The 26,920-nt window shown below is 39.6% G+C and overlaps 2 protein-coding genes across 2 annotated transcripts in view; one reads left to right on the top strand and one right to left on the bottom strand.

The window, feature by feature from the left end:
* The window catches only part of LOC115213518, a 5,832-nt gene extending 190 nt beyond the window's left edge, over positions 1 to 5,642 (bottom strand). The window contains exons 1-2 of the mRNA XM_029782573.2: positions 5,512 to 5,642; positions 1 to 840 (exon numbers count right to left, since the gene is read on the bottom strand). The exon at positions 1 to 840 is cut by the window's left edge and continues 190 nt beyond it. Of these exons, the coding sequence (XP_029638433.1) occupies positions 319 to 840; positions 5,512 to 5,526 (537 nt within the window). The 5' untranslated portion in view covers positions 5,527 to 5,642 and the 3' untranslated portion in view covers positions 1 to 318. The remainder of the gene's footprint in view (positions 841 to 5,511) is intronic.
* The window catches only part of LOC115222907 (interleukin 17-like protein), a 205,360-nt gene that overhangs the window by 28,831 nt on the left and 149,609 nt on the right, over positions 1 to 26,920 (top strand). The window lies entirely within an intron of this gene.

Raw genomic sequence — 26,920 nt, 5'->3', positions numbered from 1 at the left:
TTATCATTAACTAACAGTATCTTTATTATCGAAAAATACTGTGTAGATCTGAAATGGCTTGAATTTTTTTTATGGCTACGAATTCTCTGGGCACCACTAGAAATTCTCTGGGGACCACCGGTGGGCCCCAGGGACCACTTTGGGAATCACTGGTTTAAATAATAGTACAAAGTACACACTCAGACACACGCACACACTCACACACGCGTACATACATATACACGTACGCACGTACACACACACAAACATAAAAATATTTGCATTATGTGCAGTTTATTACTTCGTCATTTGTTGACTCATAACCATCATGTGGATCGATCAAGTCGCATAACCTTTACGTGGAGCGATCGCGTTCGTTGCTAATACACACGTACAGGCTGTTGGTACGCGAACCACACTCGGGCTGTACATATATAGTCCATCGATACATACATTTGTACGAGAGAGAACAGTGATGTTAGAGAATACTTCCACACATTGGAAATTTGACGAAGAGTTCCGACATTTTTTACAGCTACACACAGCTTCACGACGATAAGGAGGGAAAATTGTTGGATCATGGGTAATTCTGGTGTACCAAGGACAGTTTGCAACCTCTTGAAGTTTTCTGGCAGAGGAATTAAATTTCGAGCAATGTATTATACCAACATTCTTGGGTGGGTCACATTCTGGTGGTGGAACCATTTCTGGTGGTATAAAGAAATTATGACCAACGGATTTCCTAACCATGTCTAGGTACCTCACTTTCCCGTCAGCACGTCTTTCGCAACCATCCCAGGTTGACGGCGAAGATATTTCAAAGTTGTAGTTGAAGAGGAGGGCTACAATCTGAGCAATGATCTGTAAGAAAGAGAGTATTTAAGTAACAAATTATATCATATTACATCTAGATAAAAAACTCAACAATAATTAATCATTCAAAAATATAAGGCAATTTATCAGAATCTATACCACAGAGTCTCACAATAGAGAATTCACTGTATGACAAAGAGCTAAACCAGATGTTGTAGAAACAAAATAAGACGCAAATATATATTGAAAATACATTTGTTATTGAGTTCATTGATAAGGCAGTCAAAACATGCTCTAGGCAAAGAAACAGAAAACGAAGCAGAAAGTAAGAGGTAAAATGTTTGAATTCATAGGTAAACAATCGTCTAAATGATTTTTAGTAGCATGAAGACGACTTGGTTTTGAACGAAATGAAAATGCTCACCTAAGATATGCAGATAACTTTCTTGTCGCCCTTTTCAAGCTTAGCCAAGCTCATGGGCCCGGTTTCCTGGTTTCTGTGGCGTATGTGCTCCCCCCAGCTGGACGGGACGCCAGTCCATCGCAGCGTTACTCAAAAAACAGGAAGACAGAGTGAGAGAAAGTTGTGGCGAAAGAGTACAACAGGGGTCGCCACCATCCCCTGTCGGAGCCTCGTGGAGCTTTTAGGTGTTTTCGCTCAATAAACACATACAACGCCCGGTCTGGGAATCGAAACGACGATCCTCCGACCGCGAGTCCGTTGCTCTAACCACCGGGCCATTGCGCCTTCACATGCAGATAACTATACTAACATTACAATAGTTTTTAGATACTTCGTGTGTTAATGAAAGCGAGGAATGGGGTGTTTATGTTTCATGTGGATGTGCTTGAATGACAGAGAATTTGCGACTGGTCAACTAGGGGACCAGTGTAAGAAAGGAAGAAAAATGGGAATTGGCCGCTGGTCACGCGACAGCAGCAGGCAGAGGAGAAAAGTAGCAAGAAGACAGAGTAACAGAAAACAAACAGGAATGGGAATGAGGAGGAAGGATAAAGGCTACAAATACAAGAGGGAGGGAGAGAAAAGGGGGTAAGTAGAAAGACTAGAATAGAAGTCAGAGGGTGAGAGAAAGAAAAGGGGAAAGAATGAAGGCAAGAGAGAGTCACACGGGTATATAAAAAAAGAACTTACTTGTTAATAAAAATTCGGCGTGTGTTGCGTTCCATTATTTGATAAATGAAGAAAATGATTCCCTTTTCCTTCCTTTCTTACATTGGTCCCGTAGCTGACCAGTTGCAAATTCTCTGTCACTCCGTTCTTTATCTTTCAAGTCATTTTCTAAGCGTTACCCACTATTCTCGTCTCCGTGGCCCCAAGGGCGTATTTTGCTTGACTGTTCGTCCTCTGTGTCGTTTTGTTTCTTTTGTTTGCTCTAGTCCCTAATTTTCAGCAGGAAAACCTTTTTTTTTTAATTTTGCGGGCACCCCCAATTGGGAAGCACTTAGTCTTATAGTTAAAGGTGCGATGCATATATATGTGAGCGAATTCATAATGTGGAAGATATGAAGATATAGCGTATATATCTTCTTTAATAATATGTGTGTGTGCATTAATGTATATATATATATATATATATATATATGTGTGTGTGTGTGTGTATGTGTGTGTGTGTGTGTGTGTGTAGTTCTATAATTAAGAGATGAGGAATTATGTACATTATTTACATTTGACGGTTATTTGTCCTCATCTTGTTTGTTGTTAACACTGTGGTGTGTGCGAGATAGTCGATATATAAAGGCACCTACCTTCTCTTCGCTCTGATAGAGACCCTTCAGGGGTAACGGATCCTTCGTCACAGCCCCGACCCGAACGCTAAAGATAGCAGCTGCTTCACTCAACCTTAGCAACGTCTTCACACGTCTTAACACCTCGACGACCCTCGTTGGGAAGGCCGGAATCCCCGCTCCTTACGCACGCCTCGCGGCTGCCCCTACCGGTTGCCCCATCTTCCGGTCAACGCACCCAGCTGCTGACGTCATCCCACACGCCACCCTGATCTTAAAGATCACAATCTCTCCGCTCCATGTCGTAGTCCTCCATCCAACCGGGAGAGCGCCTTGCACGCCGAGATCTTCTCAAGCTGGGCACCTCGTTCTCCCCCTCTCCAGAATCGTCGTCCGTCGAAGCGACAATCCTGCGAAGGTCCAAGACGTGTCGCGGCATTCCTTCCACGGATACGTTGTTTCTGGAATTGACCGCCGTCACCGTTCCTCTGCTCCATTGAGACGTACAGCGCGCCTTTGGTGGCTTAACCCAGACTTCCTCCCTTCTCTTCCTCGTGACCCTCCGGCGCTTTGCTCGGGTGCCTCCATTCATATTTGAACACAGCTCTCTGCGGCACAGATTCCTCAGCTTGTCCGGATCGGGGAGACAAGTTGTACCAAAAAACTGCTTGAAGCGGCAAAATGTGCCCTCTTTCCGCTATGACCTTGACTGTCCGATGGTGCCTCTCCACGATCCCGTTACCGCTCGGCCTATACGCTGCTCTGAACAAGTGACGCATATTCTACCGATCAAGCATAACCCTCAATGCTTCCGAACGAAACGCCGCCCCGTTGTCCATCAGTAGTTCTTCCACGGGACCTCTCTAAAATTATCCCGTTCAGGATCTGCGCGATCTCGTCAGCAATGCCCGTTCTTAACTCCCTCCAAATGGCCAGCCGGCCTGGCCCGCAGTCGACCATGGAGAGGTACATTCCCTGACGGTAGTGTGTCACATCCACAGCTAGCCTTTTCCAGTTCTGCTCCACCGAAAGACTTCCCTGTTCATGCCCACACGGAGCAGGGTCGATGGACTGACACCTGTCGCAGCTCCCACCACCTTCCGGATGCTTCTCCTAGTGACATCAGCATCAAATTTCTTCGCCAGATACAGGGTCCTGTCCACACCCAGGTGATGCATAGCGTGCAGTCTCTTCAGTTTGGAGTCATCCAACCGACACGCCGCAGCTATCCCTTTCCGGTCCTCCTTCGGTTCTTCCAGCCACGCTCTTTTCACCCTGGTCAGTGCGTCCGCCCTGTTTTTCTCCGAAGGCACGAAAACCACATTCAGCTTCAGTCCGAACTCGGTGATCAATTCACCTAGAACTCCTAGACGACACTTCACTAACATCTCCGCGACACGTTTCGTCCGCACTCTCCTTTCACTGGTGATCACCGATCCTACCCAGCCAAGCACAGTGTCCGAATCCGTCCGGATTTCAATTGTGCGCAGCCCCCATTTCAGGGCCAAGTTCACCCCTTTCAGCACCGCGTCCAATTCAGCGACATTGATGAGGTTGAAATCATCTGCCTTCCGAAGCCAGGCCGCGTCCTCCATCGCAGCACCTTCGATTGCCAACACAACCCCTATCGCTATACTGCTAGCATCACACCAGACGGTCCCGCATTTCGTCTTGGGCACGTACCAGTTCCTCCTGACCGGGTCTTCCGCTCTTGTTCTCTCTAGGATTTCTTGCATCATCGCCACCGTCCCTTCTTCCACCTTGTCGCCCCAACTCTCCCCCTCTTCTCGTCTCTTGGTGTAACTACACGCCGTGTGCAGCCATCCGGCGATCGGGTAGTGACTGACCAACTTCCCACACACCGAGAACAGCTCTCTCCTGCTGACGCTGGAACTCAGCTCTGGGATTTCATTCCCTCTGCGGAACACCAATTCACCCGATCTATCTCTTCGCAGCTTCAGCCCCAGCGCGGCTCCTCCTTTCATCGATTCCGGTGGCTTCGCAATCAGTCCGAACTTCTCCAGATGTCTAACTACCTCGTTGGCTGGCACTACTGTTTCGTCCACCAAAATGTCGTCAATGTAGGAGCTGGTGGCCTTTCTAATCTTGCCGTCTTTCCCTAGGACGGACTTAAGCACTGCCGCCATGATCTTCGGTGCGGAATTCAGCGCGAAACCCAGCCTGGTTAAACAGTACGTCCGGCCTTTGTACTGCACCAGCTGATATCGCCACAGTTTGTCGCTCACATGGAGCTGCAACTATGCCGATTTCAAGTCGACAATCGTCGCTGCCTCGGTCGACTGTCTCCACGCATGTTACGTCTCGCCACAAACGTCTGTCGCCTCACCTCCCGTGTGATACGATATATGCTGGTTTAGCTCCCTGAAGTCCAACACCGGTCTGACTTTTCCCTTCGTAGGCTGCACCACCGCCATCAGGGGTAACACTCCGCCCGTTACCTCCTCCTTCCAAGGGAGAAGGACCCCTTCCTCGATCCACCTCTCCACCTCGTCTTCAAACTCAACCCTGGGTTCAGTCCCACTACGTGACACCTTGGGCAAGTGTCTCATACTATAGCCTCGGGCCGACCAAAGCCTTGTGAGTGGATTTGGTAGACGGAAACTGAAAGAAGCCCGTCGTATATATATATATGTGTGTGTGTGTGTGTGTGTGTGTGTGTGTGTGTGTGTGTGTGTGTGTGTGCGTGTGTGCTTGTGTCTGTGTGTGAATGTGTGTGTTTGTGTGCCTGTGTTTGTCCCCCAACATCGCTTGACAACCGATGCTGGTGTGTTTACGTCCCCGTAACTTAGCGGTTCGGCAAAAGGGACAAATAGAATAAGTACCAGCCTTACAAAGAATAAATCCTGGGGTCGATTTGCTCGACAAAAGGTGGTGCTCCAGCATGGCCACAGTCAAATGACTGAATCAAGTAAAAAAGAGAGTAAAAAAACAAAAGAATATACATTTACTTACTGTAGTTATCTTCATTATAACGCTTGTTCACTTTGAATTGGAAAAGAAGAGGGAAAACAGTAAAATATTTTACATTTCTGCTTGGCTATGTTCGTGTCTTAATGCTATATCCTTTGTAATCTTAATGCTTTAGATTTTCTTATATAAATACTGAAGATCAGTACATGCAAAGAAACCCCAGGGTGATATTAAACAGAAAGTAAAGTAAATCAATTATGTGAATTTGGTAACAGATGGAGCTAGCAACAAGGATGATTGTTTTCATATATGTAACTAAGAAACCTTTTTAGATAATTGTTTATTTGCTTACATCCACAAACGATAGTACAGTTAAATACTAATCGCTGCTATTGATACACAGTCACGTCAGAGTATAACTCATATTTTTAAAACCAGGAAATGTCCATCCCCAAAACTATACCTAGCCGCCTCCGAAGATGAGCTATGGAATATTGTTAGGAATTTTAAATTCCGTAAATTCTCACTAAGAAGAAATAAACGCCTCCAGAAACTACACTCCAATACTAAGGAGCTTAAGAAAAAAAGGACTTTCAGTGCACGCGGATAAAACGAGTAACTTGTACCGTTTAATCCAATGCCATTACTGTGCACTACCAAAAGGAAAATAACAAAAAAAATAACTAAAAGTTATAAGGTCTCGAATCCTAACAACCTTACACAACTTAACCTGCAAGCTAGAGGAATTATCAAATATATATAATTTAGCAGATAAAAATGAACCTTACGGGCCTAAATCCCCTAGGAAACCGTTCTTTCCTAAGGATAAAACGTCATTTCCTGAAACAGGTTTGACGTCATATGGTATCATGGTGTCACGTGATGACAGAGTGTCATGGATCCGAAGAGATGAACTCAATATCTCGTGTGACCACCGTTAGCCTAGATTACTGCCAGGTATCTTCTGTGCACTGAATAAACCAAACGACTGATGAAGACCATGGGGATAGCAGTCCACACACTGTTAAAACTTGCAGGGAGTTGTACCGCAGTTATCGACCTTGGACGGATGTCATTTAGCCTTCTTTGAATTTCGTTCCACAAATGTTCTATGGGATTCAAGTCCAGACTTAGGGCGGGCCATGGCAGTGTCTGGATGATGTGCTGTTGGAGGAAGTCTTTTGTCAACCTGGCAGTATTGACATGATGTCCGGTCAACTCGTCGACAGTAATTTGTCGTCGTTTAATTTGTCTCCAGTTAATTCGTAGGTGGTCAATTCGTCCCCAGGTGAATTCATCGTCAGTCAATTCATCGAGATCCTAGGAACAATGGAAAACAAATGTCTAAAACTTTTTTTGTAAAAAACCTTTATTCTAAGGTTTGCTGTCTTACAAATTTATTTTTTCTTGCCATTGTAGATTGTGTGCAATTGTTTTTAGAAAAATAAGTTTTTGATTTGGATCATATTTTTCCATAATATTTTTTATACGCAGATTTCTATCTTTGTATTTTTTTCTTTTGGCTTGGTTATCCTTGCATAAACTTCTGCAGTTTGATACTAGCACACCTTTCCTCACATTTAATCACATCAGTAAGTTTCACAATATTTGGATGACTAATATTCACTGTTTTTCTGCGCGCTGTGGTAGGCTTCTAAACTATTTATAGTACGAGCAATCCTCGTCATACATCGATCCCAAACATTCCATATAGTTATTGGAAATGGAAGTTCAAAGCGTCGCCTCCTCTGTCCTCTTTCTCTAAGTGGTCCTATATAATTAGTTTCAAAATAGGAAACAACTGAGTGAGGAATATCGTCATCTGCAAGTTGTTCATATCCATCTACATCATCAACTGGCAGGAAGGCAAGAGCAACAAAAAAATCCCGCATTTTTAGACTAAAACTCTCATCTTTCGTGACATCTGCATTTTAGTCCTTGCACAACAGGCTTGTACACATTTTGTCCTAAATGAAACAAGCATCATGACAAATTTGACCCAGGAAACGATTACTGAAATCTGTTAGAGGCTGCTCTTTTGAAATCCATAATTATATTATCAAGTCCTTCATTCTGCAGTAATTCATTTATTTTGGCAAAAAGACTACTATATGGGTCTTGACTTTCGTCAGAGAGCAATGCGAACAATGGTGGAGGATTAAAATTATCAATGTGAAGTATATATAACTGAAAAAATATAATAGAGCAGCACTTAAATGTTTCATCTGCTGCCCAGTTCTTGTACTGTTTTAACTGTCAAAGTGTTTCGTCACTTGCCAGTATAAGTATTCGTTTTAAATCTTTTATGTTGCTGTCATACAGTAAAAACGTGTCATCATTGTCAAGGTAAGAATATTCACTTGGAATGGAAAACCCAAGAATTGTAAGTGGGGTGGCAGGAGAGTTGGAATCAGCTTACCTCCAACGTCTAATATTCCTATTAAGCTGTGCAAACAGAGGTATTTGTGACAATGTACAGTCGTTTAAAATCTGAACTTTGCTCGCGGTAATTAAGAGCGAGGGGCATCACGAAATGAAACAGACTTTACTTTAACATTTGAAACTTAATAGTTTAATAGTCTTTGCATTTAGCTCTGCAGCAGATAAAGCGTGATTACGGACCCCAATCTTCTTAAGCTCTTTATGATTTTCATCTGTTTGCAGTCTCGCCTTGCACACATGATTTTCGCAGCTCCAGAATCTCTTCAATTCATCTGCATTCTGGTTATTTTTTGTGCATATAAAATTTTCTTGATCGACCCCTTTGATTTTTCCTTTCTCTGAAGTTATGATCTTGCAGGTAGTCATGTTGATGGGTAGGCGTATTGAACAACTTTAATTCGATTTGCTTGAAAATCTTTGTTCGTAAAAGGTTCAGCGCAGATGCTTGAGAGAGAGAGGGGAGAGGGGGAGTGTGAGAGAGAGGGAGAGAGAGAGAGAGAGAGAGAGAGAGAGGTGGGGTTTAAGGAAGGAAAAATATCTAAAACCGTCCGACGACAATTTTAATTCTAAATTGATTGTTCCAAACTTATTCTCGACAATCACATTTAAGAGTATTTGGGGATGAATTGGCTAGCGACGAATTGACCGGGGATGAACTGATCAACGACAAGTTGATCGGGGACAAATTAACCGACGACGAAATAACCGGGAACGAATTGTTCTTGTACGGATTCCGATTACGAGCAAAGTATAACAAAGGTGGAGCCTCAACATCTGGTCGATGTATTGAGCAGTAGTTACTCCATTACTCCGACCTTGGCCGATGTTTTGGAAGACCACTGGTCCAAGTTTCAATCCCGCCCATACCATGATGTTCTGTCCTCCTCTTAAGTCCCTTTCCACCACAGAGCCATCGGCATGACTTTCACCCCTTCTTCTCTAAACCCTAACTCTGCCATCTACCACAGAAATGCGATATCGAATTTCGGCAGAGAAGACTACAGTCCTCCACTGCTGATATCACCAGTTCTGACGTTTCTGAGCACACTGCAGATTTGCCCGTCGATGACGATCTGTGATAATGGCGCATCTAACTGGACGTCGTCACGAGAGATTGCAAGATCTCAGCCAGCGGCGAATTGTCTCTGCCCAAATGGGCCTGTGGTGAGACCCTATGGTCTGCCTCATTGATTCCGTTGCCTCTGGAATTGGTCCTGCAAGTGCTGTCGGTGCAGGGGCGATCTTGATATGCAGTTGTAATCCTTGGTTGGCCACTGCATGGATGACCGTCCGTGCTGTTTGTTACATTGCATCGTTCCCTAAGCCGCTCAATTGTCCGAGCAGTTCAAGTCATTAGCAACTACCTATTGAAGTTTCCCAGCCTAGAGACGACCGATGGCTTGCTCCCTGATTTCATGTCAGCCTTGGGGGAACGAATGACAGGTTGGTAAATTTAGGTGCCTTTTATACATTTTGAGTCAACGTTTTGTACGTGCATCATGCTTTTCATAAAGATGCATTTGCAAGCATTACCATGTTCACGAAAGGTGAGCGAGTTCGAACCCTACATGTAATCCTTGCGTTTTCAAAAGAGAGTGGTGTTGAGGGTCAGTGACATCTTCCTGGTGTCAAATTAGAGAGAAACGTGATAAAATTCATATAATCCCAATATCGTGTGTGAAACAAATAATTTTTTACAGTGAGACGTTTCTTTTGTAGTTTAGTATGTATGTGTATGTGTGTGTGTGTGTGTGTGTGTGTGTGTGTGTGTAAATGAATGGTAAACAGGAGTTACGTAATTACATTCATTGGAGTAGTGTACTAAAAGGTGATTACTTGTGCAACACGCTATAAGCCTTGTCAGAGCCAACAAAATGATTCTTTTATTCTTTTATATGTTTCAGTCATTTGACTGTGGCCATGCTAGAGAACCGACTTTACTCGAGCAAATCGACACCAGGACTTATTCTTTGTAAACCTAGTATTTATTCTATCAGTCTCTTTTGCCGAACCGCTAAGTTACGGGGACATAAACACACCAGCATCGGTTGTCAAGCGATGTTGGGGGGACAAACACAGACACAAACATACGCACACACACACACACCACACACACACACACACACACACCACACACACACACACACACACACATATATATACATATGATATGGCTCCACATTCGTGGATTATCAAATGTTTAGATCTGTTTGAAATTGCGAGAATTGTAACATGTTGCTTGAAGAGAAGTATGGTGGGATGGAAAACTGAACTGACATCTAACGGGAAAGGCTTAGGCGCCCTGGGTATCAGAAGAGAAATTTTCCAGGGTGATAGCCCATCTCCGTTGCTTTTTGTTCTCTGTGTGATACCCCTGACCTTGGTACTTAGGAAAATGAACCTGGGGTACCATCTAAAGAAAAAGTTCCAAACAATCAAACGCCTCCTCTTCATGGATGATTTGAAACTGTATGGCAAGGATGAGACACAAGTGAGTTCCTTGGTGAACACGCTTCACTGTTCTAGTACAGATATATGAATGGAATTTGGACTCAATAAGAGCGGAATAATCTATCTAAAAAGAGGCAATTTACAGTCCCTAGTAGGCATAGAATTACCGAACAGGGACTTGATTAAACAAACTGAAACGGAAGGCTACATATGCCTTGGCGTACTAGAGTTCAGCGAGATAATGGAGAAGGAAATGAAAGAGAAAATGGGGATGGAGTATTTCCGAAGACTGAGGCTAGTGCTGCGCTCAAAACTGACTGGATGGAATAAAATCTACAGTTAATACGCGAGCGATAGCATTACTTCGGTAAGGATCGGGAATTATAAAATGGGAAAAGAGAGAAATGAAGAAAATGGATACCAAGACTAGAAGAATGTTCTTTTCTACTCTAGGCACAAGGCCTGACATTGTTTTTTTTCGGGGGGGGGGGGCAGCCGATTAGATCGACCCCAGTACGCAACTAGTACTTGCTTTATCGACGCCGAAAGGATGAAAGGCAAAGTCGACCTCGGCGGAATTTGAACTCAGGACGTAAAAACAAAGGAAACACCGCTAAACATTTTGCCCGGCGTGCTAACCACAAGACTAGAAAAATGTTGACTGTACACGGAGCCTTTTACTCTAGAGTGACACCCATAGGGTGTACTTGTCTAGAAGAAAGGCCGGGAGAGGTTTAACCAGTTGCCAGGACTGTATCGAGGCAGAGGAAAACAGCTTAGCGTGGTATATAAAAATGCCGTGGAGCCACTGTTCAAACACACGAAGAAAGCCGGGGTCATCAAAACTGAAAATTGTGTAACTAAAGACAAATTCAAATAAGAAATTAACACAAAAAAGACAAAAAACATCGAAAGAAAATAAAATGTACAGTCAGTCTGCAAGAACATAGGCGCAGGAGTGGCTGTGTGGTAAATAGCTTGTTTACCAACCACATGGTTCCGGGTTCAGTCCCACTGCGTGGCACCTTGGGTAAGTGTCTTCTACTATAGCCTCGGGCCGACCAAAGCCCTGTGAGTGGATTTGGTAGACGGAAACTGAAAGAAGCCCGTTGTATATATGTATGTATGTATATATATATATATATATATATATACACACACACACATACATATATATATATATATATATATATATATATATATACAAATTGAGATAGGGGTTTCTTATTATACAACATTACTCTTTTATGTACACTTTTTTATGTACATTCCTTTATATACACTGATTTGTCCTGCTTTTTTATGTTTAACCCTACAGTCTCTTATGTGGTGGTTTAATAAAGTATGTGATTGAGTATTATCTGGTAATTGATATTTGATTTAGATGTATTTCTCCATTTTATTGTCTTGTATATATATATATATATATATATATATATATATATATTTATATTATATATATGCGTGTGTGTTTGTGGGTCTGTGTTTGTCCCCCTAGCATTGCTTGACAACCGATGCTGGTGTGTTTATGTCCCCGTTACTTAGCAGTTCGGTAAAAGAGACCGATAGAATAAGTACTGGGCTTACAAATGAATAAGTCCTGGGGTCGAGTTGCTCGATTAAAGGCGGTGCTCCAGCATGGCCGCAGTCAAATGACTGAAACAAGTAAAGAAGAGTAAGAGATGAGAACGCCAAGACAGATACAGAGGACTGGTGGCTATGGATGAGGAGGAGTGACCTGAAGATAGAGACAGAAGCACTCATAAGCGCAGTTCAGGAACAAGCGTTAAGGAATAACTATATGAATAACTATATAGTGTAGAATAAACAACCCTACCGATAGCGAAAAATGAGAATGTGTGGTAAGAGGGAAGAAACGGTATGGCACATCGTTATCGAATGCCCGAAATTGGTACAACGCGAATATAAAAGATGCCATGACAATGTGGCAAGAATAATCCATTGAGAGCTCTGTGGAAACTACGGTCTACAAAGAGCAAAGACGTGGTATGAACAAACTCCAGGAGTCACCGAAATTGAGAATTGCAAAATCCTGTGGGATGCAATGATCGAGTGCGATCCCTTGACCATACATCTGAAACTGAACATTGTTGTGGTAGATAAAAAAGGTAAGAACATGTATGATAATTGACATATCATGCCCCGTTGTCAACCGTGTCAATATGAAAGAAGTAAAAATAAACAACTATCACAATTTGAAGTGATAAATACGAAGGCTGTGGTCAGTGAAGAGAGTAAACGTGATACCAGTAGTAATTGGTGCACTTGGAAGTATCAGCACTCAATCTTGAATATGGCTGAAAAAGGCAGGTGTAAATGTGAAGGTAGAACTCCTACAAAAATCAGCATTACTTGGAACTACAATATTTTTTCGCACGTTTCTTGAAGCATGACCAGTAAACAGTCTGCCGGCTGTGGACAGCTGACACTTTCCATCATACCCAGCAAAATAAGCTGTGACTTTTGATAATGATAAAAATGATGATGATGATGATAAATGATCTGATGCAGTACCAGGCAGTGGCTCTCATGGTTTCTGATCTTAACTGATTGGAAGTGTTATCATGTATATTATTTTGCCTTGGTATAAAAGATGGGCTACAGTATATATTCTGCTCAATACCACAGATTTGTTTGTCAGTTGTTTGACCTTACCCACTTGGTGGCGGACGATATGTGCATCACTGATGACGAGTAGAAGTAGTGAGGGAGCATTATAGCCAAGTATTGAGAGGAATTCTTTGGGGTTTTAATAATTCTCCTTTGGAAACATGGGTGTTTCGTCCATCTTGCTTAAACAAACCTTTTACCTACAAGGTCATGCGCTTTTTAATTATGATATAAGATCACCATATCGCGCAAATATGGCTGTGATGCATGTGCCTGGTGTACCCTTATCAGACAGATAGTCGTGGTGGATATATATGTCTAGTATCTCACGTGATACACAAGACAAGCAAAGGGTTAATCAAATAGGCTACTGCCGGATTCCTAAAAATATGAGACACCAGCATCATCATTCCACAGACATTTTGAATATTGTAACGAAAACAGAATTTCTTAAAAATATAAACCGACAGAACTGGCAACATCTGTGTTATCTTCCTGTGAGATAAGGAGTTCAACTATCCATGTTATCGTGACCAGTGTCCAATACAATGCGAAGACGATAAATAATTGTAAGTTTTAAATTGCTGATGTGCGTGGGGTGGGGGCTCGATATGGTATTGCAATTGCTTTGTTCTTTTTTCTGTATTCCCCAGTTCTTAAGCTTTTCTTCCCCTCCCTCCATTTTTATCACTAGGGATATGATCAGAGACACTGACACGGACAGGAAGAAGAGTATGTTTTATTAATGTATGTGAATATGTTCGTATTTGCTTGTGCAAAACCTACTTATCGTGACCGTTGTCTAATGTGATGTGAAAGACGATAAATAATTTCAAATATCTTAAGTATGTCCAACTTCAACTGTAGCGATCTCTTATTAAGCAACCCAACCACTCCTAAGTTTTCTCAATATAAATGAACAAAAACTGGTGTCGCGCATGTGTGTATGTGTGTGCGTAAACATAAAACACTATACATAGTCCAGAACTTTTTATTATTTATATATAGTAGCAACCAAGATAATGGTTTTGCTAACTGCAATACATATTTATACAATTGTTACGGAAGACCTTGGCACATATACAATAATTACCATTGAAGTCACACAATGGCCGTACATCTGCTTGAAATCTCACTAGCTGTACTATGAGGAGTGTTAAGATTTTTCCATAAAGGCGGAACTGATTGTTACAAACGCGTTGGTGTCAGGTTGCATGTATCCATGCTTGTTTTTATCAAGTGTATAAAAATTAACGAGTATCCTGTATATTTTTCATTGATTCGTTATAATTCATCGTTATATCTTAGTGTTTTCGTTATCATAAACAGCAAAATATATCCGAGTTATTTTCCCCTCACTAGAATTTCTCAAGAAATAAGAGAAACAAAAATGGTCTTGTCTCAAATGTATATTTCCAAGTGGAAAACGAAAATCCTACCACTTATTATTTCTGATGGAAAAAGGGGATTATATTTCACAAATGGATACAGGTTATGTTCGTTATACTGCACAATGGAATATACTTCCTTAACCATTTGCCTGTCTAAAGCAATTTCATAAGATTGGCCTAGCCGTCCAAGCTAGTTTTCTGACTTTTAGCCCGTTTCATCACTTTGAGCAATATAATGCTTTTCTTTCATATGACAAAAGTTACTCTATGGGTTGAAGAAAATTGGGAATATGTATTGTTTATGATGTGGAAGCACGTGGCCCAGTGGTTAGAGCATCGGACTCGCGGTCGAAGGATCGTGGGTTCGAATCTCAGACCGGGCGATGTGTGCGTTTATGAGTGAAACACCTAAGTTCCACGCGGCTCCGGCAGAAGGTAAAGGCGAACTTCTGCTGACTCTTTCGCCACAACTTTCTCTCATTCTTTCCTCCTGCATCTAGTAGCTCACCTGCGACGGACCGGCGTCCCGTCCTGGTGGGGAACCTATACGCTAAGGAAACCGGGAAACTGGACCTATAAGCCAGGCATGGCTTGAGAAGGAACAAACAATCGTTTATGATGCGTGGACGCCAGGGAAATATGTCCAGTATATCACGTGACACACAAGACAAGCAAAGGCTACTGCAGGATTCCTAAAAATATGAGAAACCAGTAGCAACATTCCACAGACATTCCACTTACTTTAACGAAAATAGAATTTCTAAAAAATAGAAACTGACAGAAATGGCAACATCTGCTATCAATTCCTGTGAAATAAGGAGTCCAACTATCCATACTTATCGCGACCAGTGCCCGATAGAATGCGAAGACGATAAATAATTGTAAATTTTAAATTGCTGGTGTGCGTGGAGTGGCGCTCGATATGGTGCTGGGGTTGTTTTGTTCTTTTTTCCCCAGTCCTTAAGCTTTTCTTCCCCTCTCTCGATCTTCATCACTAGTAGTATGATCAGAGACACTGACATGGACATGAAGAAAAGTATGTTTTATTAATGTATGCGAATATGTTCGTATTTGTTTGCGCAGCCCTTATTTATCGTGACCTGTGTCTAAAGCAATGTGAAAGACGATAAATAATTTCAAATGTCCTAGGTATGTCCAACTTCAGCTGTAACGCTCTCTTTTTAAGCAACCACTCCCAATTTTTCTCAATATAAAGGAGCAAAAACTGGTGTCGCACCTCAGAATTTATAATCTCTTCTTGCGACTAACATACCACGTTGGTTTCTTTTTTTAAATTAGCATAAAATCCAAACCTTTTTATGCGGAAGAGGCGGTAATATTTTACAAATAAAATCTGAGCTTCTTCACTTTTTAAATGTGATACAATTTCTTAATTTCATTGGATTACAAGAATTTTTCTTGTGCAGAATAGTAGACATCGATAGCAGAATTTTGCTAATTAACCTGAGGAAAATAGAATTTAAAATATAAATACACTTAAGAACACCATTAAAGTTTTCTTATATATAATGAGATTACTAGTTTAGTTCTATGTAATTATTACCACATGTGAAACTCAGAGTGGGAGAAGTTAATGTTAAACGTCCTGTTGATGTCTCGTTAAATTCCCTACTTGTTAAACTTTCCTCCATGGAACTTCCACTCCCGCTGTTTTCTCATCATTAAATGTGGACTCGGTGTCATTGAGATATATATATATATATAATATATATATATATATATATATATATATATGTAAGATTTTTTTGCGTAATGAGATAAAAACCAAGGCTGTGTAGATATTATAACATTTATAGATAGAAGGTCTTACAGCTGTTTCCAGGATATTTATTAATTATATCCTTTCATCGGAGGCGTGTGAGAGGATGGTTAAGTAATAGTTAATTTAGATAGGATACAAAATAGAAAGTGAGGTGGAGGAATGAAAATAGATGTGAGATATGTAGGGATATTGAATTTGTGGATCCATTTTATAGGCAGAATGGTAGATATGTAGCATTTCAATACCCTATGAGAAAAATCCAACAGTATTCATAAGGTATTGGAATCCTACATATATACCTATAAAATGAATCTACAAATTTAATACCCCTACATGTCTCACATCTATTTTCTTTCCTCCACCTCACTCTCTATTTTGTATCCTATCTAAATTAACTATTACTTAACCATCCTCTAACACCGTCTCCGATGAAGGGATATAATGAATAAATATCTTGGAAACAGCTCTAAGACCTTCTATATATAAATGTCCTAATATCTACACAGCCTTGGTTTTTTTATCTCATTACGCAAAAAATTCTTATATACACACACGCTGACATGACCAAAGTTGAACCCCTTAATCGCAAAATCACCGAATCTAGAACTTAACAATTGTCTGTCTATAGCACTTATTCAGCATTACCTGATACCGTTGGGTCTCAATGACACACAGGAGTGGCTGTGTGGTAAGTAGCTTGCCTACCGACCACATGGTTCTGGGTTCAGTCCCACTGCGTGGCATCTTGGACAAGTGTCTTCTGCTATAGCCTCGTGCCGACCAATGCCTTGTGAGTGGATTTGGTAGACGGAAACTGAAAGAAGCCTGTCGTATATATGTATATATATGTATGTATGTGTATGTATATGTTTGTGTGTCTGTGTTTGTCCCCCCACCATCGCTTGACAACCGATGCTGGTGTGTTTACGTCCCCATCACTTAGCGGTTCGACAAAAGAGACCGATAGAATAAGTACTGGGCTTACAAAGAATAAGTCCCGGGGTCGATTTGCTCGACTAAAGGCGGTGCTCCAGCATGGCCGCAGTCAAATGACTGAAACAAGTAAAAGAGTTAAAGAGTATATATATATATATATATATATATATATACATAAGTAAATGTGGAACGATGAAAATGAGTACTCAACTCCGCATTGTTGGATATATTAAAAAGATCACAAATAAAACATATGTGTGTGTATGTGAGAGTGTGTGTGTGTGGAAAACAAAAGTTATTAAAATCAACATAATTTTTTTAGTTTAATAAGTACGTAGAAGGAAATCACCAGTGTCCGTGGCTAACAAAGATGTTCAATGTCAAAGAAAGTCTACAAAATTGATGAACATATTGATGAACAGGAGTGGCTGTGTGGTAAGTAACTTGCTAACCAACCACATGGTTCCAGGTTCAGTCCCACTGCGTGGCATCTTGGGCAAGTGCCTTCTACTATAGCCTTGGGCCGACCAAAGCCTTGTGAGTGGATTTGGTAGACGGAAACTGAAAGAAGCCCGTCGTATATATGTATATATATATATGCGTGTGTGTGTTTGTGTATCTGTGTTTGTCCCCTTAGCATTGCTTGACAACCGATGCTGGTGTGTTTATGTCCCCGTAACTTAGCGGTTCGGCAAAAGAGACCGATAGAATAAATACTGGGCTTACAAAAGAATAAGTCCCGGGGTCGAGTTGCTCGATTAAAGGCGGTGCTCCAGCATGGCCGCAGTCAAATGACTGAAACAAGTAAAAGAGTAAAAGAGTAAAGAGTATATTCAACAAGAGTAACAAAAATCCCATGATCCTGTGCAAGTTTTATCAATATTTACAAACTAGAATTACTTTAATGCCATATATTTATTCTTACCATGAACAGTCACGTGATGCAGTGGGAGATGATGTGCAGGCACGAACTGCGGCTGACACATCTGTAGAGATTTCATTTCACAATTTTCGCGCAACTTTTTGGACATCACTGGAAGAATACGGTTCCTTCGATGCCCTTATCTTCTCAGTTTTTCTATGAATGTATATCTTGTATTGAAAAGCTTTGTTCTCAAAATTTTCCACTTTGTCCACGATACCACTTCTTTCACAATAACCACCAGGTTCAGGAAACTACTACACGTGCCAACGAATGTCAGCGGTTTGGTCATTATGATAGACTCAGTTGACAACCGGATTCGTAATGTTTCTCTTATTTTTCGAGAAAGTCTAGTGAAGGTGAAAATAACTCGGATATATTTTGCTGTTTGTGATACCGAAAACACTATTCTATAACGACGAATTATAACGAATCAATTAAAAATATGCAGGATATTCGTTAATTTGTATACACTTGACAAAAACAAGCATAGATATAAGCAACGCGGCGCCAACGCATTGTTTATGTTTGTAATAGTCAGTTCCGCCTTTATAGAAAAATCTTAACATTCTTCAAAGCACAGCTCATGAGATTTGGAACGAATGAACGTACAGCAATTGCGTGACTTCAATGACAGTTTTTGTATAGATGCCAAGACCTTCCGCATCAGTTGTATAAATACGCATTGCATTATCTTGGCTGCTATTACATATAACTAATAAAAGTTCTGGACTCTGTATATTGTTTTATGGTTTTACACATACACACAGAAAGTTAGAGAATTTGATGGGGTACAATTTCTTCGAAATTACACATGTTTTATCTGCTTATATCAATTAGATAGAAATTTCATATCTGAATTTCATCAGACAGAGAGTCAATTAATATATATATAACTGTAATAATGAAACCAAACCAAGTTTTTATACTTTAAAATATTTTAATGCGTAAGTTTCTTATTTTTTTATTACCCACAAGAGGCTAAACATAGAGAAGACAAACAAGAACAGACAAAGGGATTAAGTCGATTACATCAACCGCCAGTGCGTAACTGGTACTTGTTTAATCGACCCCGAAAGGATGAAAGGTAAAGTCGACTTCAGCGGAATTTTAACTCAGCTCGAAGGGGCAGTCGAAATACCTATTTCTTTACTATCCACAAAGGGCTAAACACAGAGGGGCCAAACAAGGACAGACAAACGGATTGAGTCGATTACATCGACCCCAGTGCGTAACTGGTACTTAATTTATTTTCCCCGAAAGGATGAAAGGCAGTCGACCTTGGCGGAATTTGAACTCAGCTCGTAGCGGCAGTCGAAATACCGCTAAGCATTTCGCCCGGCGTGCTAACGATTCTGCCAGCTCGCCGCCTTTTAATGCGTAAAGTTTTAATGAGTAACTTTCTGGTTTGTGTAATATGCGATAGGAAATGTTTCCATTACGTACATATTCCGCAGTTGATGCATTTTGAATGTATGAAAAAAATTGATGGAAATATTTTTATATGTATGTAGTTAGAAGTGTTATCCAACTTGCTGATCTACGTAATGTATAAAATAAATAAATGCGCCCTTTTAAAGCCTAGCCAGGCTCATGGGCCCGGATTCCCGATTTCATTATAAAATTACATATCCGCTAAAAAAAACATCTTTTGGCTTCGGAATACAACGTTGTCTTTTACTTTCTAAATATTTTAAGTTAGAATTTCTGGCTCATTTGTTGATGTGTCATCATTACACATCAATATTACACCTTTAAGATCGGGGAACCAGTTTGGGGCCCGCTGAATCTCTCTCGGCATACCAGCAAACCACAAAATTGCACCAACCAGCATCACCACTACCTCCAAGCCCCTCATATATATGTATGTATGTATGTATGTATGTGTGTGTGTGTGTGTGTGTCTGTCCCACCACCACCACCATTGCTTGGCAACCGATGTTGGTACGTTTGCGTCCTAGTAATTTAGCTGTTCAGCAGAAGAGACGGATAGAATAAGCACCAGGCTTACAGGGAATAAGTCCAGGAGTCAATTTCTTTGACTAAAGTGTGGTGCTCCAGCATGGCCACCGTCAAATGACTGAAACAAGTAAAAGAATACCTGAGAAACTTTCTGTACCACTAAACCAAGAAGGTTCTTTGAATATGTTGCATGTATTTTAAAGCTGAATAGTAATTCCGTTTACCTTTGTATATTTTGGTTGGATTATATAGTCATTGGTGTTACATTACATTCTATATTCTGTAATTGTCACAATATAATTTTCTAGGCCTGAAGGCGGAGCAGTTGATTAGATCGACCCCCAGTACACAACCGCTCCTTAATTCATCAACCCCGAAAGGACGAAAGACAAAGTCGACCTCGACAGAATTTGAACTCAAGACGTAAAGACAGACAGTCATAATATACAAACAGTTCCCATGGTACCAGTACACTGTTTACCGATGCTTACATTTTTTGTTTTCCGTGTATTTTTCACGGGTCCGGCTAGTTATTATTATTACTATCATCATAATCATCATCATCATCATCATCATCATCATCATCATCATCGTCGTCATCATCATCATTATCATCATCATCACCATCATCATCATTTGTGATTTGACTCGGGTTCGTTCTTATTCCTGGTAGAAATTGTGTGGGCACTGTGTTACGACCTGTAGCGTTAAGTATCCACAAGCGTTCAATAATCTCTCAATTACTTAAAGCCCTCAGAAACTTTCCTGTCGCTAAGTGGCAAACTTTCTATAGAAACTCTACAGGACATCCTATGCCAATCTAATTCAACCGTTGTCTATACCTTTGCACCAATGTACCAGTTATTACGGGCACATAATTTACAGGTTTTATTCTCCAAATTCCTGCAATTTCCAATTTTAAGAGATTGCATTTTTTGTGTTTTTCATACTCTTTCTTTAGAATGGCGGAATAAAGCAGACATGACGGATTGAATTAGTAAGCAAACTTCACATTTCTTTGTGTATTATTGTTATGTCTGGTTTTTGGTTTTCTATCTTTTTATATGTCTGAATAGGAAAATCCCATAGATCTTTGCATTTCTTCAACTCCATCAAACTTTCGATTCAATTAATACACCATGTTGTTCCAGCTTCAAATCCACATTTCTTACAAAGCTTCCAGAGTGAAATTTTCACAACTTGGTCATGCCTTCATTTTTTATATTCTCTCTGTGCCAACTTGGGACATTTTGCAACAGTTTGTGCCACTGTCTCATTCCAAATTCCTCAGACTCTACTTTTTTCTGAAATCTTCACTCTATATTCATATTTTCTCAAGTTTATTTTGATCGCTTGATTTTTCGTTGCTATAATTAGGCTTTCTGTTTTGTTTTTTGTTTTTTTAATTGTCCTTTCTGTAACGAAGTGAAGCGTTTTGTTTCACATACATCCTCAATTGCTTTCCAAATCTGATTATGCAAAGGTTTCTTTGCAATCTGTTTAAAATGCTCTCTTTGAATTTCATTTTTTTTACCGTTTCTTCTATTCTACATTTGATCACCTGTTCTTTATTACCAGTGTTTAGTGATTTCTCTGCGTTGTTCTGTAGATATTGTAGTAGGCTTTTTTTTCATTTGTATACACTTTCATGCGTAGGAGTGGCTGTGTAGTAAGTAGCTTGCTTACCAACCACATGGTTCCGGGTTCCGTCCCACTGCGTGGCACCTTGGGCAAGTGTCTTCTACTATAGCCTCGGGCCGACCAAATCCTTGTGAGTGGATTTGGTAGACGGAAACTGAAAGAAGCCCGTCGTATATATAAAATCAATTTACTATTCCAATGTTCACACTTTCATTCAGCAATTTCTCCCATATTTTCTGCCATTTCAAATATGCTCATTGTACGGTACCATGTCATATGCTTTCTTATACAGTAACCATGTTACGTTTAGTCCCATCAATCAGCATCTACAAGTTCTAATTTTCATGTTATCAATTAATACGTGGTCTTTTGTGCCCTACTTTCTTTTCTGCAACCTTTCTGTTCTTCTGAATGTAAATTGTTACTCTTCAGATGATTATATAACATTTCCGCTAAGACATCAGTCATGAGCTTCCACTTAAGTAGTCAACAAGTTATAGGTCGAAAGTTTGATGCCAAGTTACCGTTCAAGTTTCAAAGACTTCTTGATACATAACAAAGTTCGTCCGCTTATCATCCGATAGGGACATGACCTTGCTGAAGGCAGTCATACAGTTGTGCAGCTATTCTTTCATGCAGCTGTGTAAAGTTCTTTAGCCAATACCTTTGTATTCCATCTGTATATATACACATATATATACCCATGTATATATAAGTAAAAAGTATATAAATTTGTGTGCATACACATATAATTCATATACAAATATATACACAGATATATGTGTATATATGTATATATATATATATAAGCGTTTGAGCTTGTATATATGTATACGCTAACAATTTAAAAGTTGCCGAAAGGAAAACAACCTAATTTAACATAGTAACGCTGAATCGAATAAAAACAAATCAACTCGAAATACAACAAAGATAACGTTATCTAACAGTGAATAGTAATAAAGAACTTGGTGTCAATGAATTTGATTTTACAATGAATTATCAAATTAAAGGAAACCTGAGAGAATTTTTTTTAAATATGCCTTTTCATTGTTCTAAACGGGAATCTTGTAATGTGAAAAATAAGTGTGAGGCTAAAAATATAATATATAGATGCAGAGTTACATCTGAGGTACATGAATACTTTTACATTAGTACGACATCAATAATTTCCAAGAGGAGACTAGCAAATCATTTGAGTTCATTTAGAGATAAAAATGAAATATTCCAAAACAAGTCTTAAGAAATTAACCTGGTCTCTTAAAGACAGAAACAATGACTGTACTGTTAATTGCGAATTTGTACTGCAAAACCATAAAGACCAGGAACAAAAATATGTGGCTTATGCTTAGAAGAAATTTACCAAATTTTTCCGTCTAAGGGTAATGTAATAAATTCTAGAACGGAACAAACTTTGAGATGCGGAAACTTTGAGATGAGGAAATTCACATTTGCTCAGTATAAATTAATGATAAACATTTAAACAACAAATTGTTTTGAAATAATGTTACCAACCACATGGTTCCGGGTTCAGACCCACTGCATCGCACCTTGGGCGAGTGTCTTCTACTATAGCCTCCGGTCGACCAAAGCCTTGTGAGTGGATTTCGTAGACGGAAATTGAAAGAATCCCGTCGTATTTATGTATATGTATATATATATATATGTGTGTGTGTGTATTTGTTTGTGTGTCTGTGTTCGTCACCCCCCCCCCCCACATCGCTTGACAACAGATGCTGGTGATTTTATATCCCCGTAACTTAGGGGTTCGGCAAAAGAGGCCGATAGAATAAGTACTAGGCTTACGAAGAATAAGTCCTGGGGTCGATTTGCTTGACTAAAGTCGATGCTCCAGCATAGCCGCAGTTAAATGACTGAAACAAGTAAAAGAATAAAAGTAATTGTCCAATAAAAACTTGAAACGAAGATAGCTCGCGTCTAATTCAACGAGTAACTCTATATTGTACAACGCAAAGTAGATGAATGAAAAACTTCAAACGATTAAATCGAAGGATATGAGAGTAAAGATCCTCGAAGAAACTGCGCCAGTTCCACACACGCTAGCAATTGCAACGTTTACTAATCGGTGTTGTTGAAACCTGTAGGTCTGTGCAAAGCTATTTATATATAAAAACAATTAAAGGCAATGCTATGGCACTTCGTAATAATCCTTTTCATTATTATTATTGTTGATATATATATTTATGTAAATTGGTATCTTGACATATTCGCTCCATATAGTTTTCTTGCCGAAATTTATTCAATATGCCTTGTAGAATTACTGCATGAGTGAATGTAATGGCGCAAGTCTTTCAGTGACACTAAAAGCTATCATCGCAAGCGGTTCGACGGATAGGTTTAGATTAAGAAAAATAGCACTTAGGTCACTTGGGTCCATACCACTAATTAAACATTTGAAGCTGTACCTCTGAAATGCAATTAATCCTGTAATTTCAGCAAACTAAAGAAACGAAGAAAATAATATAGTTTCTAAAAAAACAAATTTTTAGAATAACGATTTTCTGGGTAACCTTCAGGTTTTAAATATTGATCACTTGCACCAATGAAGTAAACTGTCGGCAAATAGTGTATTGGGTTGTCCGGAAAGTTCGTGCCAATTTATAGTAGCTTACCTTTCGACTTATTTTAGAACATGGTTGAGTCCATAAAATAGGATTTGACTACACCTCTATTTAGATCACAGTTTAAGCTATCTTTTCGTGAAAGAAGATATATGTTCCAATAACCTGTGTTAATTCTGTAACCCTTTAAAAGATAAGAAAGTGCATTTTCGGCACTTGATGCTTTGGGAACCAGACAAAAATTGCTGCACCTCGGCTGAGATGTGTTATCCCACCCTCCATATTCACCAGATATTGCACCTTCGGATTTCCATTTATTCAGGTCTCTGCAGAACAGTGTTAATGGCAAAAATTTCAATTCCTTGGATGACGTAAAAAGATACCTTGATGAATTCTTTGCCATGAAACCACCTCAGTTCTGTGAAGAGGGTATTTCAAAGTTAAGGAAAGATGGAGACGCATTGTGCAACAAAATGATTCATATTTGGTTGATTAAAAATGTAAAGGCAAGTATTTATTGACCTTTTTCTTTCCTTTAAAAATCGGCACAAACTTTCCGGACAAGCCAATAGTTTATTGAATTCTATATAACTGCTTTTGCTGCGAGCTGTTATCACCGAGTTTTCAGCGCAAGTTTGCTCGAAAAAAAAAATTACATTTGTAATAAACAACTGCCATTGCACTAGACGAAATCAATTTTGAAAAGGAGAATATATTTGTGTTCAAGAGCAAAACAATTATGGTGGCTTTTGTCTTTATTATTATTTTTTCTTATCGAATACTATTTATCTTATGATACGTGCTAACGGCAAAAATATCGACAATATGTTTTAAAAATCAATTTGCATGCATTGAAGAAGTGATAAAAGAATAATTTCTGATACGTGTCAAAAATGTTTCAAATACATTATAGTTACGTGTGTGTGTGTGTCGTTCTGTCTCTGTAATCAGATAAACAAACTTCGCATTATACGCAGCTTAGAATAGCCGTTATACCGTTTGTTCAGATATAATAATCAGTATCATAACCATAATCATATATCGAAGAATTATCATCCTGGTCGTTTTTCGTCGCGCACGCGCAAGCAACGGCCACGTTTATCACCAATGGGGTATACAAATACAGTCCATCAATACATTCATCTGAACGTTTGAGGAAAGTCATTTTAGCGAACACAGTTACACATTTGGCATTAAGGGAGAAGTCCATGCAGACATCACAGCGGCACACTGCTTCAGTTCGACGGGAAGGGAAAACTGTCGGATCGTGAATAATGGTCGTGTACCAAGGACAGGCTGATCTTTGGCTGGATATTTTGTTAGAACGGAGAAATTGCGAGCAGGTTTTTATTCCAGCATTAATAGGTGGATCGCAGAAATCTTTGGGAACCATCGAAGGCGGTACAAAGAAATTGTGGCCAATGGATTTCACAAACAGACGTTCATATGACACTTTCGAGTCATCGCGTTTTTTACATACCATTTTTTTTGCAGATACATCAAAGTTGTAGTTGAAAAGGAGAATTACAATCTGGGCAGCAATCTGTGCGAAAGATACATATGATAAGGAAATATATCACACCATATCATGATAAAGGAAAAATAAAAGACTTAACAAGAATGTGTTGTTTATAAACATAAGTCATTTTATGAGAGTCTACATTACAGAGACTTGCCTCTGAGGATGCAATGAATGATCAATGGTAAGTTAAATAGTTCAGAAAGAAAAAAGATATGTCACAAATATATACTTAAACTATATTTTATGAGTCCATTAGTAAAGCAGTCGGGATATGTTCTAAGTAGAAAGGGAAAACGAAACCGATTTTTATTATCTCTTATCTTTCACTTGTTTCAATCATTGGACTGAGCCCTCTTTGGGGGCTATAGTCGAACAAATCAACTTTCACTTATTTTGTTTAAGTCTGGTACTTATTTTGTAAGTTTATTTTGTTGAACTGCTAAGTTACCAAGCTAAAACAAAGTAACACCCGTCGTCAACCGGAGGTAGGAGAGAAACATAAACCCAAAGACAAGTATATGCGCGCACGCATACATAACATGTATACTTGTATACATATGTATACGTATGTGTGCATGTGTGCATGTGTGTCTGTGTGTAAGTGGGTGTGATTCAGTCTACTAACTACATTCACTAGGAGGGACTAAATTTGTTATGTGTGTGTGTATAAGTGTGCGTGTGTGTGTGTGTGTGCGTGTGTTATAAAAATCTGCAATAACATCACAAAATATAACAATGCCGTTTTTGCAGTTTTAATAATAAACCATATCACTCGACCTCTGTTATTCGGGTACTGATTGTTCCCACCTCGTTTCACATTTATGTGATTAGTCAGGTGTGTGTATATATATATATATATATAAACATGTATATTTAGCGTGTTTTGAAAATTCCTTGATACAGTTATAATATTTGGAGAGAGGATGTTTTTCTCAGAGAGTTAAGATTAAGAAAATATCATTTTTTAGAAGTGCTTGGAAACGTTAAGAACGGAAAGCGCTTGCACATTTATAGAAGCAAAGCCTACACATATTTTGTGAAAGCTCTTCCCAAAGATTAGTGTCTTTCGACTTTCTAAAAAGGTTCTTTTCTCAATCTTTGGAAGTTTTACAGAAGCAATACTGGTTGATCTAAAGTGATTTCGGTGAGATCTAAGTAGGCCATATTGATTATGTAAATCCTAACAAATCC

The sequence above is a fragment of the Octopus sinensis genome, linkage group LG1, assembly GCF_006345805.1.
Source record: "Octopus sinensis linkage group LG1, ASM634580v1, whole genome shotgun sequence".
NCBI classification, from domain to species: Eukaryota; Metazoa; Mollusca; class Cephalopoda; order Octopoda; family Octopodidae; genus Octopus; species Octopus sinensis.
Note: the sequence above shows the minus strand (reverse complement) of the source record. Positions and strands in the feature narration are given on the sequence as shown.